Source organism: Octopus bimaculoides, chromosome 6 (genome assembly GCF_001194135.2).
Source record: "Octopus bimaculoides isolate UCB-OBI-ISO-001 chromosome 6, ASM119413v2, whole genome shotgun sequence".
NCBI classification, from domain to species: Eukaryota; Metazoa; Mollusca; class Cephalopoda; order Octopoda; family Octopodidae; genus Octopus; species Octopus bimaculoides.
Window position 1 is genome coordinate 91,601,044 of NC_068986.1, and position 17,748 is coordinate 91,618,791.

The 17,748-nt window shown below is 37.2% G+C and overlaps 1 protein-coding gene across 2 annotated transcripts in view; it reads right to left on the reverse strand.

Moving 5' to 3' along the window:
* Positions 1-17,748, reverse strand: part of LOC106873672 (baculoviral IAP repeat-containing protein 6) — a 134,715-nt gene that overhangs the window by 43,280 nt on the left and 73,687 nt on the right. For both annotated transcript variants that reach the window (XM_014921126.2, XM_014921127.2), the window contains exons 16-27: positions 16,818-16,988; positions 16,156-16,281; positions 14,216-14,470; positions 11,805-12,558; positions 11,462-11,570; positions 10,828-11,042; positions 9,617-10,100; positions 8,677-9,013; positions 5,744-5,889; positions 4,223-4,345; positions 2,831-3,105; positions 1,366-1,572 (exon numbers count right to left, since the gene is read on the reverse strand). In XM_014921126.2, the coding sequence (XP_014776612.1) occupies positions 1,366-1,572; positions 2,831-3,105; positions 4,223-4,345; positions 5,744-5,889; positions 8,677-9,013; positions 9,617-10,100; positions 10,828-11,042; positions 11,462-11,570; positions 11,805-12,558; positions 14,216-14,470; positions 16,156-16,281; positions 16,818-16,988 (3,202 nt within the window). The remainder of the gene's footprint in view (positions 1-1,365; positions 1,573-2,830; positions 3,106-4,222; positions 4,346-5,743; positions 5,890-8,676; positions 9,014-9,616; positions 10,101-10,827; positions 11,043-11,461; positions 11,571-11,804; positions 12,559-14,215; positions 14,471-16,155; positions 16,282-16,817; positions 16,989-17,748) is intronic.

Below are 17,748 nucleotides of genomic sequence, written 5' to 3' on the forward strand. Positions count from 1 at the left end.
GGGGGGCAGGGAGTTTTTGTATGTTTTGTAATTATTTTTTAATCTAAACAAGACAATCATTGATCTCAGAAAGGGAAGGCAGGCTTTCCAAACTATGGTTAATAGAAAATTATGATGTCAATTTTTCATAAGCCTAAGTTTAAATCACTCACCCACAACATTTAATAATGGTATTTCATTGCCAGAAATGAGGGGGTTAGTTGTGTTATTAATACCCACCACTACCAATATCTTAATGACCTTATTTTTTCAACCTCAGAGCAATAAGAAGGGTAGAGTTGACTGCACTAAGGTTGGAATTTCAAGTACTGAGACCAAATTAAAGCAACCACTGAACTACCACATCACAGCATCTGGCTTAGTCCCATACTCCAGACTGCCATTTCTATTCAACTATCAATAACAGCATCTAGCTAAGTTCCACATTGCTACATTGTAGTTGATAGTATAAGCAACACTCAAAGTGGTAAAGTGGCAGAAACAGAAGAGTAGTTAACTTAGTACCATTCAGTATTTAGAGTGGGCCTACATTCAGAGTTTGAAATGCAGAGGCCGTAAAGTATCAGTCAACTATTACAGTTCATTCAACAATATATGAATATTTGTAAATTTGTATCAATCTGAGGGATCATTAACAATTCTAATTTTGGCAAGAGGGAGCAAATTTGAGAAAAGAGGGAAGCCAATAACATTGATACCAGTGCTCAACTGGTACTTATTTTAATAACCCAAAAAGCTGAAAGGCAGAATTGGCATTGGTAGAATTTCAACTCAGAATGTCAAGAGCTGGAAGAACTGCTTCATTAACAACAACAACTTACATAACAGTAAAAAAAGAATCATTATCATCATCATCGTTTAACGTCCGCTTTCCATGCTAGCATGGGTTGGACGATCTGACTGAGGACTGGTGAAACCAGATAGCTACAGCAGGCTCCAATCTGATTTGGCAGAGTTTCTACAGCAGGATGCCCTTCCTAACGCCAACCACTCCGAGAGTGTAGTGGGTGCTTTTACATGCCACAGGCACGAAGGCCAGTCAGGCGATACTGGCAATGGCCACACTCAAAATGGTGTATTTTACGTGCCACCTGCACAGGAGCCAGTCCAGCGGCACTGACAACGATCTCGCTCAAATGTCTTTCCACGTGCCAGGAAGGCAACGCTGGTAATGATCATGCTCAAATGAAATTTTAAATCTTGGTGGCATTTGAACTTGGACGAATGAACAACTAAAATAGAAAGAGTAAATCTTCCAGTTTTATGTCCCATTTATCATGAGAATCTGTTGTACAGATATAAAGGAATGTAATATGGAAGAGAGAGAAAACAATATAATCTTGAAGATATAAGTGAATCATTTACCTTGCTGGCTACAAGAAAGAGGTCAACACTGCATGTAGAATCCATACTGAGGATTAGAGTGACAAGACCTCGCACCACGGGAAGACACCTCTCACGAGGTAATATTAGACTGGAGTCAGCATCGACATCACTTGCATCTTTCACAATGCCAAGGCAGCTGTCATCTTTCACCATTTTCCGGAAATGTTCCCCATCAGTTTTGCGAATCTGTAAGATAGTGTTGAAATACTGAACCAGAGTGTGGTATTGTTAAATCAACAGTTGCAGTAAACTTTATTTGAACAAAGCATACAAGGTTGAGACTTTATACAAAACCGTTTTAAACTACATCAGCCATTTCATGAAACCAAAATAATGCATGGGAAATCTTTGCTTCTATACATGTTGAAAAATTTTGACTTGATATTTAGCATAATTCTCTAAGCCATTTGCCAAATACTATCAGGATAGTACAAATTTATTAAAATACTAATATCCTAGATTTAGCAAAACAATTATTTAAAGACTATTAAACTCTTTGAAATACAAAACCTCCAAAAGTACTTGTACTGACACAGAATATTTTAGTGGTAGAAAATTTAAAATTGGTTACCAGTGAACACTTAGTTCTCTAGTAATTTAGTATAGGTAAATTTTGTGTTTAGAGTGTATGAAGCTGATGGTACCAAAGAAATAGATTTCAAAATTATTCTTGCTTATTTGCATAGATAGAAACTATCAGCTATAACAGTTTTGCTGAAGTAGATGGAAGAATGTGCTTCTAACACACTCATAAAATACTTGGCTTTATTGCTTTCGATAGCAGGAAAAACTCAACTAACTCACACAGGAAGTCCCATTTGTGTTAGTTCCATCAAAGCAGCATGGAAAAATTAGCATAAAACTAATTATACACACACATACACCAACTGTGCATATCTCAGTTTTAGAACGGGCACACTTCATCCTTGCAAATTGTAAGAGGTGACAGGAAGGGCTTAAACACTGTCTTAGAAAACCCAACCAAGTCATATCAGTGTAGAAAACTATAGATAAATGACAATATTATATATATATAATGGATTCCCCTGTCGAAGACAACATACGAGTGTTCAGATTTTTGCCAAATGACCTGCGCAAATGATTTGTTTGTAGTGATCAAATGTTCATGCTGCACAACCTATATGATATTTTGTGTTTTTTAAAACCTGAATGTTTTAGCAAATAACAGCTAGCATGGCATAATTGCTTGTTTAAACATAATCTTAATTAACTCATCAGGTGATAATTTGCATAACAGGATATATATTGAGCATTTTACTGGTGTAAAATGCTCAATATATATTCCTGTTATGCAAATTATCAACATCACCAATGGTACACCACACCACTGATATTATAAAGGCTAAACATTAAATACATTCCTTGCAATATAAAAACAAGGAAATTTCACAGGAAAATATGGCTGAAGGTAGCAAATACACACCTTTGATGCATACTGGGATATCTTTTTAAATTGCTGCTCATGTTGTTTAAAGAGGGCTTGAGCTTCTGAGCTGAGACTCTGGGAATATTTCTCTGCCTGTGACGCTAGAAACTTCTTTTTTGCCTGCTCCAAATCCTGAAGTTTTTGTTTGTGATGGAATATTCTTTTCTGCAGACATCTCCGATAAGACTTCATTGATTGTTTCACTTTGCTTTTGTTTGGTTGACCAGACATATCACCTTGCAGAAAACTCCAACGATTTGGAAGGTAAGTACCTGCGAGACATAATTACAGAGCGACAGTGAAATGTGATGTTTCTTTTAATAGCTTTTCAATAATTTTATCAAAGGTGTCCTATATGTGATACACACAAAATGATTAAAAAAAAAAATTTGAATATTTAATTTACAGATGAATTCATGAGTAAGTCAATGTTACAAACTAAAATGTTAAATGATTAAGTCATAATGACCAGTTCATCTCGATGTTAACATGTACAGTACGTGAAAAGTATTTCATTATACACATCATGAGCACTGTATAATTGTTAAGTATTGCATTGCCCTGTAATTGACTCACCCTAAGACACTACCTGAAGCTAAAGTCTTCAACGGTGGATTACAGTGATTCCAATTACATGTGAATTACTTGGAATTACATGGAATTAATAACTTTACATCGAAATAACTGTTGTCCTTCAAACTAAACACTCAATGTATTTTAGAGAAATATGTTCCAGTAACACAGCAAACATTCACTCCCCAGAAGGATTTTAGAAGCTTTTCTCTGACATTAGGAAGGATTTGACTACAGTACTACCAGCTAATGAAATGTGTTAATCATTCAGTGCTGCTCCTGATAATAACAGCCAGGTAGATCAACTGTAGTTCTCACTGAGAGCTAAGAAGACTGAGCTGTAAGTTAAATGCCACTTCACAATATATGGTAGATTGCTGGAGACAAGATATCAAACACTTTGCAGCTGGAAGGACAATTATTCACTCACTACTAAAGTGATACAATGAACAGGGTTTGTGTGTTTCAGCAAATTTAAACACTGTCCTTGCTTGTGGAACCAAATAGGAAATATATAGGCATGTAGAATTGTGAACCATATCTCAAAGAAATTAATTCAGAATGCAATGTCAACATCTATTCTTTTCTTAAAAGCTGACTTTATAACTGAAAAAAGTGCTTGACAATGTTTCACCATCTCAAACTTATTCTCACAATGATTATTACACTCAACATTTAACAATAAAAACTTCGCAATTTTTTAAACGAAACTGAACAAACAAATAATTCAAATAAGCACATCCAAAGAGAGCTAAATATTAAATTTAGTTATTGTGCTCACGATTGCAGTTATCACAATAGTAACAGATTACCTACCACTGTCCTTATCTTTGCGAGCGTTTTTGTCATCATCTCCATTGCCACCATTCTGCATCGTGTGGTCGAGGTTGCGACAGAGAAACAACAGGATCCACCCAACGAGAGTCAAATCAACGCTGCCTACAAGAGAACAACTTTGGTAATTAGGTACAGTCCTTGCCTGAAGGTAGTGGTGGTGGTAATTGATGCTGATGGGAATGATACCTGATGATTGGTCATATGATAAATGTAATGATGGACAGTAATAGGACACCGGGACTGAATGTTGAAGATTTTTAGGGGATGAAGAGGAAAGAGTTCAGTAAAATCCATTGGAGCTGAAACTGAATACCAAGAAGATAACAGTACTAGTATGGAAGTATTGCATATTGGTAGTGGTGAAAATACTTGTACTGACACAGAAGGTAGCTGTCGGAGAGGAAGACCCATGAAGACAAAGTTAGGTGTTGAATCTTCCAAATGAGAGATAAAACAGAGAGGGTGAGATGACACAAGACTGAGAAGTGCCATACTGCAGATGTGTGCAACCTATGCCTGACAACAGACATTAAAGATGAAAAAACCTTAACATTAAGTTGACAGGTGAATTAAGAAGTAATTTACATCTCTATGTAAACAACTTGATGTGTTTCACAGATACATTTCAGAGCGATAGAAGAATAATTTTACATCAGCTCCATGTCAAACCGTCCAACCCATACCAGCATGGAGAGCAGATGTTAAACAATGATGATAAGCAACAAAAAGAGGAATTTATAGTCAAAAGGCTTCATTATATTTAAGATTTCATCAGGGAAAAGGTCAATGCCTATTATTTTTGCAAGCCCTCTGGAAACTAGTGAGATCAATAGGATTTATGTTAATATCTGCTGAAAATACATGAGCAGATGGCTCACTGGAAACAAGGAATGGGCAAAAAAGTGAATTTAGTGTAAGTTATTAGAATAATCATTTAAATTTCCTACATTATATATTGAAACACTTCAACAAAAATATGTATTCTAAGGTAAACCAAGACAAAGGAAATGGATTTATGCATTAGGGCACTAGAAGACAACTGAGGATTGGATAGATTAAACCAGCATTAAACACACACAAATGAAAGATGAATTTAATAGTCTAGAAATTTAATTATGACATGTCATTGTTCTTTAATCACCTAACTCTCAACCCTCGTCAACAGGGAAAATTTTTGAAGGAAGCAATAAAAATAATTGGTGACAAAATGCAAACCACTATTCCAGATGGTCTGACTCCAGAAAGTCAATTTGAAATGAAAAGCATTTAATCAGTAACTAAATCATAAACATCCATTTTTTATAGTAGGACTAGCTGCTACTAGACCGTCACCACACCTAGTTTAAAAACTAAATATTTGTTGCAAGAAGATGGAAGTGATTACACCATGTCCTAGAACTTTGTTTGTAGCAACAAAAAACAGTAATTTTAATGTGAAGTCTTTCTTGAAAATTTAACAAAGCTTGTGATAAAATGAGCTAAAAAGTTTAAGGAACCAACCTGTTGGCATTCTGGAGACACCCATAGGATTTGGCATCAATGGTGCCACAGCATGAACAAGCATTCCAAGAAGACTCTCTAAAATATTCACAGCCATGGGGCCCATTAAAGACTTCTGACCAAGAGCTGTTAACAAAACAAACACCCTGAAAAAAGAAAATAAGATGTTTCACATTGGCACACAAAAAAAATTTAAAAAAACAGACATTATTTCTAACAGACACAAGAAATTTGGAGAAAGGGCTACAATCAATTATAGCAAGCCAGTGCTGGAAGTATGAGAGGTAAATTTGGCAGGATTAAAACTCAGAACAGAAAGGAATGTAACTAAATACCACAAAACATTTTGTTTGGCACCAATTCTGCCACTCACTGCCTGCAAAATAATAATGATATTCATCATTTCTAATACAGGAGGGACAGAACCACACTTTGAGAGAGGAGACTGGATTAAATTGACCTATGTACTTATTGATTGGTAACTTATTTACTCAGCTCCAGAAACATGAAAGGTAAAGTTCATGTTGGTAGGACATGAAATGAAAATAATTAGATATAATTAGGATGGTGATAATCATTTAGTATCCGTTGTTCATGCTGGCATGGGTTGGATGGTTTGACCAGGGCTGGCAAGCTGGAAGGCTGCACCAGACTCCAGACTGGTTTGGCATGGTCTCTACAGCTGGATGCCCTTCCTAACAACAACTATTCTGAGAGTGTAATGGGGCTTTTATGTGCCACCACCATGGGTGCCATTTGCATGACACCAGCATCGGCGATTTTACTTGGCTGAAAGGTATTCACAAGCACGACATAATGCCAAAGGTCTCGGTCATTGCCCCCGTGAGGCCCAACACTCGAAAGGAGCTTTTCATGTGCCACCAGCATCAGTCACTTTGCCTCCGTGAGGCCAAATGCACAAAAGGTGCCAGTTTTTTTTTTAAGTGCCAGTTAAGTTACACCAGCATCAGCCACAACTACGATTTCATTTGGCTTGATGGGTCTTCTTAAGAACAGCATATCGCCAAAGGTCTCGGTCACTAGTCATTGCCTCTGTGAGACCCAAAGTTTGAAAATCATGCTTCATCACCTTGTCCCATGTCTTCCTGGGGCTACCTCTATCACAGGTCCCTTCCACAATTAGAAATCGGCACGTCTTCGCACAGCTGTCCTTGCCCATATGCATCACATGACCATACCAGCGCAGTCATCTCTTGCACATCACGTCTGATGCTTTTTATGCCCAACTTTTCACTCAAGATGCTTACACTTTGTTGAACATGCACACTGACTTTGCACATCCAGCAAAGCATACTGGCTTCATTTCTTTCAAGCCTATGCATGTCCTCAGCTGTCACAGCCCATGTTTCACTGCTGTGTAGCATAATTGCTTGCACACAGGCACCATACAATCAGCCTTTCACTGTTACCAGCAGAGGTAGGAGCTCTCTGAACTTTGCCCAGCCTAATCTTATTCTCACAGCTACGCTCTCGGAGCATTCACCTCCACTATTAACATGGTTACCTCAATAACAGAAGCTATCTACTACCTCTAGCTTACCCACCTGGCAGTTGATGGAGTATTTTCTGTACATTTTTGGTGTTTACTGTACATCTTCTACACACAAAAGCTATTTTCCCTGTTAACCTTCCTCTGATATTACTGCACCTCTTACATGTCCATAGCTTACACCAAGTACATCTTACAGAGTTTCTACCCACGCCTTTTCTACAGATTGAACAGGGTCATTTACCTGAAGGGATTTGTGATTTGTCTACTTTCCTACCTACAAAGACTTTGGTTTTTGCTAGGTTAACTCTAAGGCCATTCGATTCTAGACCTTGCTTCCATACCTGAAACTTCTCTAGTTCTGGTAGTGATTCAGCTATAAGAAGAAAGTCATCAGTATAGAGGAGCTCCCAGGGACAGCCTGTCTTAAATTCCTCTTATTGCCTGGAGGACTATGATGAACAAGAGGATCAATCCTTGGTGAACCCCTACTTGTACCCTGAACTCTTTGCCGTACTCGTTGCCAACCCTCAACTTACTGGTAGCTTCCTTGTACATGGCTTGTACAACTCTCATCAACCACTTGTGTATCCCTAGTTTCCACATTGACCACCGGATAAGGGATCGGGGGACCCTGTCAAAGGCTTTCTCCAAGTCAACAAAAGCCAAGTAAGAAGTTTATCTTTGACTATGTATTTCCTTCTGCAGCTGCCTTACCAGAAATATAGCATCAGTGGTGCTTCTCCCTGGCACAAAACCAAACTGCATCTCATCTGGACTAGCTCTCTCCCTAATTAGTTGGGCTATGACCCTCTCCATAACTTTCATCATCTGATCCAACAATTTGATACCTCTGCAAATATTTCTATCTAAGGCATCACCTTTACCTTTGTAGCCGTTGATTATGGTGCTTCTACACTAGTCATTGGGTATGATTCCTCTGTGAACCATCTCTTTTACAATATGGGTGACTAGACCATAACCCACACCACTAGATATTTTAAGTATCTCAGTGGTGATTCTTAAAGGGCCAGGAGCCTTCCCTGTCTTCATATCCTTAATTACTTTTATCTACCAAGGTCCCATCAATTCGGATAGTTGTTCCCTCAATTGGATCAACATTTGGCAAACTTCCCTCTTCCCATTCATTCTCTACATTCAGCAGTCTTTCATAATGGCAATTCCAAGCTTTTTCTTTGCAGAATCATTAGTAGATTTTAAAGTAATCAAACAAGCAAAAACTGGCACACTAGAGTTTTGATGGCAGTATATTTTATAATAATAGTAAAAGTGTCCAACTAACAATAGTCAGAGTTGTTGCTTATATTCTATACTCAAAGAATAAAACCTGCCCCTCCACATACCCAACAAACAAATTATCTTTGCTGCGAGAAAAGAGAAAAATAATTTATTTAATGCATACCGATCCTGAGGAAAAACTTGTTTATATTCAGAATGAAAGAATCTCTGTAAAATGTTGCCCAAGAATTTGCCCCACCATGGCTGGGTACCACAGACACGGACCAACAGCATCCCAGTCAAGATTTGGATACGTTTGGTACCAGAGATACACATGTGTCGGAACAGTGCTTCACAGGTTGGTGGGCTTAGACTGGTCAGAAGAGAAACAGAGAGTTGTGGGGCAGCAGAGGATCCATTTGTAGTGCTAATTAGTGTCTCTAACAGACATTCCAGAAGGAAGCGAAGCTTATCGGTCGATGCTTTCTTTAACTGTTCATTCAAATCTGTACACTCAGAATCTACAAAGAAAAACAAAAAACAAAAAGTCACAATTTGACAATTTCAAGTGTTCACACATTTCTCAAGTTCATTTGTAAAATACGTGTTAAAATAAGGGCTGACTGAACCTATGGAGTATCAAAATACAGGCCAGAGTCAATTGGAACCAAGTCCAAAATCAAGATACCTAATATGAACTGGTTCAGTTCACTTATTTGTAATTAATTACCACATATTAAAATAGCTCTGTTGTAAGGAGGAAAAAAGAACACTGTATAATTAGCATTTTTTAAACCTTCATTACTATATTCAAGCCATCCTATAAAACAGCAACAGGAGCTTAGCATTAGACCAGAGTCCCAAATCATCAATGTTACCACTGAACAGTGGTCCTAGTTCTGGCTGTAGGTTACATATAAAAGATGATGTGTAACAGCCTATCCATCCTAAGTTGAAATTATCATGCATTTCATCTCTGAATACAAGACATTGATCTATTTTATCTCTGAATACAAGACATTTATTTTACCTATTGCACTGTGGAATCAATTCAGTCAAACACAACATTCCCCTATAAATCCCCAGGTCAAAAAAATTTGATAAAAATTGAATCTAATGGTTACCCTTTTTAATAACAGAGAGGCCAAGACCACGCTGCAGTCTGTCAATAGCATGGTGGCATAGATTCAGCTGTAGTTGTAGTTGCAAGCAATCATTATAGATGCAAGTGATTTTGTCATCAACATTTTTCTTGGGATTCTTTTGCAGAAAGCACTGGACATGGTCACTTGCTGACTGGGATGCAAGTAGAGAGGTTAGCAATGTATCAAGCTGAGTTTTTGTCAAGCTGTAACGACACTGGATGTCTTCGAGCAACGAAAGAAACAAGCCAAGCTGTGAGAGTATCATCTGCTGCTGTTGTTGATGCTCCTGTCCTGAGGAAGGGGCTGCTGTCGATGAGGATGCCTGATTGCTGCCAGACACTCCGCCATGGTGTTCAAGATAGCTGTTCCACTCCCATGGAAAGATGAAGCTGTGTCCATAGAAAGAACCAACAGGAATCTTTGATCTTGTTGCACTGCCTCCATATCGACCAATCGTGGTTATCTGAGGAAGTGCAGAATAATAAAGACATATATATAGAAATTATTTCTCATAGCTCCAGAATAAGAAACATTAAGCGGCCGTTACATACAACATTTTACATTCATTATTTCATACTAACATTTCCACAAGTATCAATATATTTATGAATTATCAGGCAACAGTTTTCATAGATATTATAGAACTAACATTTTTTATACTTTTATAAGATGTCCATTATGATATCATTGCAAAAATAAAGAAGCTTGCAGAATTATAGGTTTTATCTAGGGAAATCTTTTAACATCAATGACTTTTTTTCTATTATAATGAAGATTAATTGCAGCAGTGCTTATACAATTTTAGTCTCTCTAAAATTGAGGGGATAGTTGGGACGAAGTGTTCAGTTTGAATTCTTCCCAGTTGAATGGTCAATGGGAAACATTAGCCCGAAGGGAAGTTGAGTAATAAGTTGTTCAGAAAAGAAAGACTTAGGTCAATGTTTAACACAAGGTTTGGAAGATAAGTTAGAAATTGGAAGTTAAGGAGGAGAGATAAGTACAACACATTTCAGGAAGATTTAGTATATAATACCACTTTTAATTTAGATATAAGTGATAAAAAGCATAAAGAGCATCCAGCTGCAAAAATGGTTACACTAACAAACCACCATCCTACCATGTTAATATAGAAAAACAGATATATAGTGAAAAAATAATGAAATGATGCCATAAATAGTAAAGACAATTACCTTGAGATAACGACAAATTGGAGGTGGCATGATGTTATTCATAATAAGTGATCGGATGCCAATATCAGAGGCTATCACCAACCTCTGACCATCAGTTTCTTCACTCTGCACCCATACATCTATTGATAGTGATGCCAGATCAGCACAAGCAGGAATGATCACATCGGTCAGCAGAACAGGTTTGCCGAGATCCAAAATGACAAAGCGCCGTGCACCTGTTAAATAAGAAATTCAAACATCACACATTTATCACCTGAGTAGTTTCTTCTGCAGTCACTTTTATAATGTTCTCCAATGCACCTAAAACCAACCAGTGGCCCACCATTTTAACACACCTGGCCACACCAGTGAATCTATTCTTTCTAAAATTATTTATATGACTATTTGTACTTGTGTCAGATGAAAACAAAGAAAGAAGTCATGATGTTAGATCTCAAAATGCTGAAACATTTCACAACTTAAGACAATAACTTCAGCAGTCAGGAATATACTGGATAGCTGAGCATTCCTGCCATCAAGGAATGTTGGTTATTTGATGTAACAACACTGCCGATGAATTGTGAGATAATTTATATAAAAGCAACACACAAAAGACAAGCTAGATAAAGAAAACAAAAACAAAACAAAAGAATACCTGAATGCATCCTTTCTACAACAAGGACTTGAGGAGAAGGAGGCTGCAACAGGTGTGGTAGTACCATCTGGACCCGTTGTTTGTTGTCAGATTTTTCAGTGTTTTGATTCTGAAAATTCAACAGAACGAAACATTAGGGGATGTGATGAAATGGATTCATGAAATACAGAAAAGATTTCATTATTGGAAAATTAGAAACTGGCATTGCAAACTAACAAATTACTAGCAGAATTGACAGAATATCAAAATGTTTTGAGGTGTTTAGCTGTGTGCCATCATGATAAAAGAAATAGCGGTTCAGAAATTTAGAATATATAAAAAAAGGTAAACATAACTAACTTACTTTATCTCCCAGGAGAGAAGGCACTTTCACATAAAGTGGTCCGTTGTCACTTGGGACACCAGCTGATAAATACGGAGGGCCTGTGGCTGGCCAGTTTTCATTGGGTGGAGACAAAGGAGGTGTCATAAATAAGGGAGTGGTTTTTGGATTTTGGGCCTGCTGCTTGAAAGCTTGATCACTGGAGTTGTTTGCAGCAGGTTTGACCGTTTTCAGTACTGTGCTGAGCAGCTGCTTGATAGATTCAACATCCTTCTTAGACTGTTGTACTTTAGTTGCCAGTTGCTGCACTTGTTGCTCAGCCATTGCAAGAGAGGAAGGTAGTGATGCCATAGTGGCCCCTGTTGTAGCTACATTTGACAAACTCTCACCAAAGTTCACGGTACCAGACAAGCCAGAAGAACCAACAATAGGTATGCTACTGGAGCCTGATGGACCAGAGTCAAGTCTTTCCATTTTGGTTGAGTCACTTGTAGCGTGACATGTGAAGTGCAGTGGTTCAACTTCAAGAAGGCCAAGAATATTGTGCCGAAGGTACTCTGATGGGAACTTATCACACTGTTTGTCAGATAACTGGTTGAATAAATCATAATAGTCCATCTCATCTTGCTGTGGAGGAGGTTGAAAGCTCTGTGCTGCAGGAGTATTTGTTGCAGCAGCACTTGCATATGTGTATGGTGATGATGACTGTCGCAAACTGTTAGCAGGGTAGATGTCAAAAAGATCTGGATCGAATGGATGTCCCTGCAGTCCATACCTACAAGTAAATACAGTTTAATTATAATGGGAATATGACAATGACTTCATCTAAACTACTACAGCTTTATTGTCACAGGGAATGAATTAGTCTAAAAATTAGATGATTGGGCTGCCTTTAACTTATAAACACACAAAGTAAATATAAAACATTTCAAGTGATGTAAAGCCATAAGTGCAGTAGTTATTTGTTGAAACTAAACAGACATTTGTTGTAACTCGGAAAAAAAAGAATGAATTCTATTTGTTTTCAATTCCTCTCTTTATGATTGACAATACCCTCACCTACAAATACTACTTTACTACATCTCCCCACATCTCTATCTCTTGAAGCTACCGCCTGACTGGCCCTCGTGCCAGTGGCACATAAAAGAACCCACTACATTCTCTGAGTGATTGGCGTTAGGAAAGGCATCCAGCTGTAGAAACTCTGCCAGATCAGATTGGAGCCTGGTGCAGTCATATGGCTCACCAGTCCCCAGTCAAATCGTCCAACCCATGCCAGCATAGAAAGTGGACGTTGAACAATGATGATGATATATATGAAACAGTTTTCACCACAACTGTCCAATGAACAGGAACATGAAACTGAGTAATAGTTTTGTGATAATTTTGCAGCTTTAATAAAAGCATATTACTCTACCTTTGGTATTCAAGTACTATTTTTCCCACCTTGTTTTGCACTCATGTGCTCACCTCTGTATGTGTGTATATATGTATACACACACACAATATTTAATCCATATTTGTTAGTCCAAAAAATACACTTTGTCAGATAAACAATTATGGATTAACTACTTTATTCACTCTCAGACTTTTTTGAGTACTTTATAAGTGGCCAGACACGACTTCATTTGAACTTGTCACTTCCTGGAATGAATACACATGCACACACTCAAGTACATTTAGACATGTACATAAATACATGCACTCACACATAATCATGCTGAACATTAAATCAGTAATATACAAACAGTAATTATTATTTCTAGTTAAATATAACAGCATGTGTTTAACATTGCCAATAAGACTACTACAATGCAGCTGCTTTAAAAATTTATCAAGTATTAGGAGAAAAGTCAAGCTATAAGTTGATACAGAAATGTCTTAACTATGACCTGGCATCCATTTACAAATGTCAGTGGCATAATGAATAAATAGGCTTTATTATTATTAGTAGTTTAGGATCAATATTTCCTGGTTTTGAAAAATCTCTATAGTCCAAACCAGGAACATGTTGATAACAATCAGGTCAAATCAATAGATCTAAATAATAAAAAAAAAATAATTAAAAAAAAAACATTTCAACTCTAACAATGAGGTTAGTAGTTCAAATCAAACCACACCAATGAAAAACCAATGAAAGAAATGTGTTGAATCTAGCCATAGAAAACTGGTTGATATTACAACATGAACCCATAGAGTTCATGTATGTTATAGAAATATATGTAAATATATGGGTAGGCATTTGTGCTGTCTTGTGTGTACATAACATACACATATATATGGTTGTGTGTTTGCGTTATCTTGCGTGTCTATATGTGAGTGTATGTTTATTTTAATATGTTTGTGTACGCATACACATCAAAGATTACTATGTGTATATACATCAAAAAGTATTATGAGTAAATACTGAGAGAAAGAAAAGAAGTGCTTACCGAGCTTTTAGCAGTGAATGCAAAGGTATATCCCTGTTGTAATAGCACTTGGCTACTTTTGTAAGCATACTGACACATTTCTCAGCCACAAGTGAATCATTCATTTGCTTCACTATGTTGAGCAGTGTGAAGAACCAACGCAGTGCCCCAGCTGAGTAGCCTGATGGTAGGAGAGGAAGGCACTCCAGTAAAGCCTGCAGTAAACTGTAGCTGAATGATGGGGTGACATCAGGATCAGAACTGCTTTTGCATAATCTAAAAGAAAAATGTGAGAAAAAAAAAAACATTATGAGTTTATTATAAAATTGGATATAACACCTAGTTAATGTCAAGGAATATTAAGTATACATAAAAACTTCCAGCACTAGATAGGTTGCAAGATTGAAGAGCCTTCACTATTTTAAGTCATCTCTGTTCATTCAAGACAGCAAGACCAAGAAAGGTTGAATAGAATAATGGAGTAATGAGGGTGAGAGGGTGAAAGGGACTGGTGGGATAAACAGTGACAGGAAGAAGAAAAGAGTGAAAGCATAATTTACATACTTTTTAATTGTTCTATTACAATTTATTTTGTCTTTCAGTCAATAATATAATTAGTTCAATGTATTTATAGTACTATGCTAACACATTTGGCAAAGAGACTTGGCATTCCTGAACCATATCCTCATATTCCAACAGAAAGCAAATCTTTTACATTGAGGTCTCAACTGGAATCATGGAGGTTTGGTGAGAACAAACAGTTTATTTGGTGTGGAAGTAACACCAGATAATCTAGAAATTCATTCTTTAGTTTAACAGTTATGTCAGTGTAATCTCTTCCGTTGAGCCCGGAACATACTTCCTTCTCTTCAATAGGAAACTTCCACTGACAGCATTTTTTCAGCCAACACTTATCACATTGTCAACTGAACTGTGTTCACACACACACACCAGAAGTATCAATAGCAATGCAGGTTGCCCGATACATTTTCACCAACTTAATCATTGTCACATGATTAAAATATGAGATCTAGAGCTTAGTTTCACTTTCGTGATGTGAAATAGAGCAGTAGTCCATACCCCGTAGCATTCCCATTAGTGAAGGCACATGGCCTAGTGGTTAGGGGGTTGCTCTCACAATCACAAGATCATGATTTCAATTCCCAAACCAGCTGTGCATTATATTCTTGAGCAAAACACTTCATTTTATGTTGCTCCAGCCCACTCAGTTGTAAATGAGTAACCTTGTGATAGATTAGCATACAAGGGTGAGGTGGTAACTCAAGAAAATTGCCAGAACAGAGGTCTTGCGAGCCACATTTTTTTAAGTAATCGAAAGGATGAATAGTACAACCTGTACTGTGAATGCCAATTTGTTAGGATTGGTTGTTCAACCACTTTGAAGGATAATGATGAACATTCTCATGCGAACAAGAACCTATTTTCGATATGCTGAGACCCCCTTCGGTCATGACTGACCATGGGATTGCACCTAGAAAGTTACCCTACCATGCACAAGTCTGGGCAGTGATGTTTATGGAAGACCAGCAGTCGCCCATGCATACCGGCCTCCCCTCTCCACGCCAGCAGTGTTATCCAAGGGAAAGGCAAAGGGCTGATACAGCTTGGCACCAGTGACGTCGCAACTCATTTCTACAGCTGAGTGAACTGGAACAATGTGAAATAAATTGTCTTGCTCAAGATCACAATACGCAGCCCAGTCTGGGATTCGAACTCACAACCTCACGATCATAAGCTCGATGCTCTAACCACTGAGTCATGCGCCTTCACATTTTCAACATATAAACTGAAGAAATGCACAAACAAAGTACCAACAGTAGATTCGACCCATGAACATGTACTTCCAAATCTTAACCACTTGATATTGTATAACTAAAGATAAGACAAAATATTTTAGTTAGCTACACAGCAATGACAATAGCAATAAGTACAATACTTACTCCATACAAAGGACTAGTAAGCGTGAAGCTTTGTGAGCAGTTGTTCTCGTACCATGAATGAAACAAGCTTTCACCAAACTTAATAATTCTTTCTTTACAGTAACAAGCACAGTACAGTCTGGAATCCTGTGAAGAACAAAGAAAATAAAAAGTCAATCATCATAATTTAATAACCATAACTTAATCTGCTTTACAAAATTAGCAGAGGAGAAAAAAAGGGTATTCTGAAAGTATTTTTTACATTAAAATTTACATATACACTATGTCGATTACATATAAAACAGGTTCTAAATATTGATATGTATGACATTATAGACAAACAGAAGGTCAACATCTACAGAAAATATCCTATCCAGAAGAGCCAAGAAGGAGTTCAAGTCAATGAGGGAACCTGCACGAAAGAAAGAGCTATTATGTGATTGCAGAAATAGCCGTTAAACACACTGGAAAATGTAGTCAAAGATACAAGATGGTGCAACTATCTTGTGGATGGTTGAAACTGGAAAGCTTTTGATCATAATTTTACTGGGTTAGGACTACCAATCAGAAATATGGAGTATGGGTAGCAACGCTGACACACAGACAGTTCCTGATGCAAATGTATTCCATCTAGAAAGATTTAATTTAATCAATGCCTGCCCGTATCTATAAATTGTCCTTACTTTCGACTTGGATCATTCATCTGTACAGCTGTCACCCAACACAAGATATCAAGGGCAAGGTTCTCATGATGGTCTTCACTTGTATGGATATGATTCTGGTTTGGATTGGTCACTGCACAAAGGAGGTTCTCATGAAACTCGGCTGATTCAATCATCATATTCCGATGCCACCTGTTAAATGATTACAAAAGAACAAAAAGTGGATCAGGGTCCAAACAACTGGTATTGTTTTATGACATTTTATGACTTGGAAGTAAATCAGAGAGAGAGTAAAAAGAGAAAGTATAAGAGGGAGAAAGGCATGAGCATATTAAAACATTTTACTTCAACACAAAAAACAAAAAACGGAATTTTGCCATTTTCTCAGGTTGGTATGAGTTGAATAGATCTAATGTCCAGGTCATTGCCATTTGTTTTAAGTCTTCCATCACTCCAGCTGTGTGGTCAAACATCCCAAGAACTGACCTCACACTATGTTATAAAATATTAAGTTTTCTTTACAGCTTTGAGAGATAGCAAGGCTAGTTATAGGGTTTCAATTTTATGGCACTTAATGGATAATAATGATCTTCTGATATTCTCTAGCAATTAAAAGACCTGATATTTATAGACTTTTGCTGTGAGGAAAAAGAGAGGGTTAACGCTTTGGATAGGACCACAAAAGGGTTTTGTCTAAATCATTAGAAGGGTCTTCTTCAATTCTAGTTTGCAAAATTGAATCAATTATATTGCCAATTCAAGTCAAAGTAATTTATTCAATTTGCAAAACTATTTGTATTTATTGTTTGCCAACACAGAAAATGACTGGCTCTTAGTTTTCCTCTAGACTACCTAAAGACAAAAATGAAATGTGCTGCAGAATTGAACCAAAGATCACATGGCTCACTGTTCAATACCATATTCACTTAAAAATACCTTTAACACACAAGTC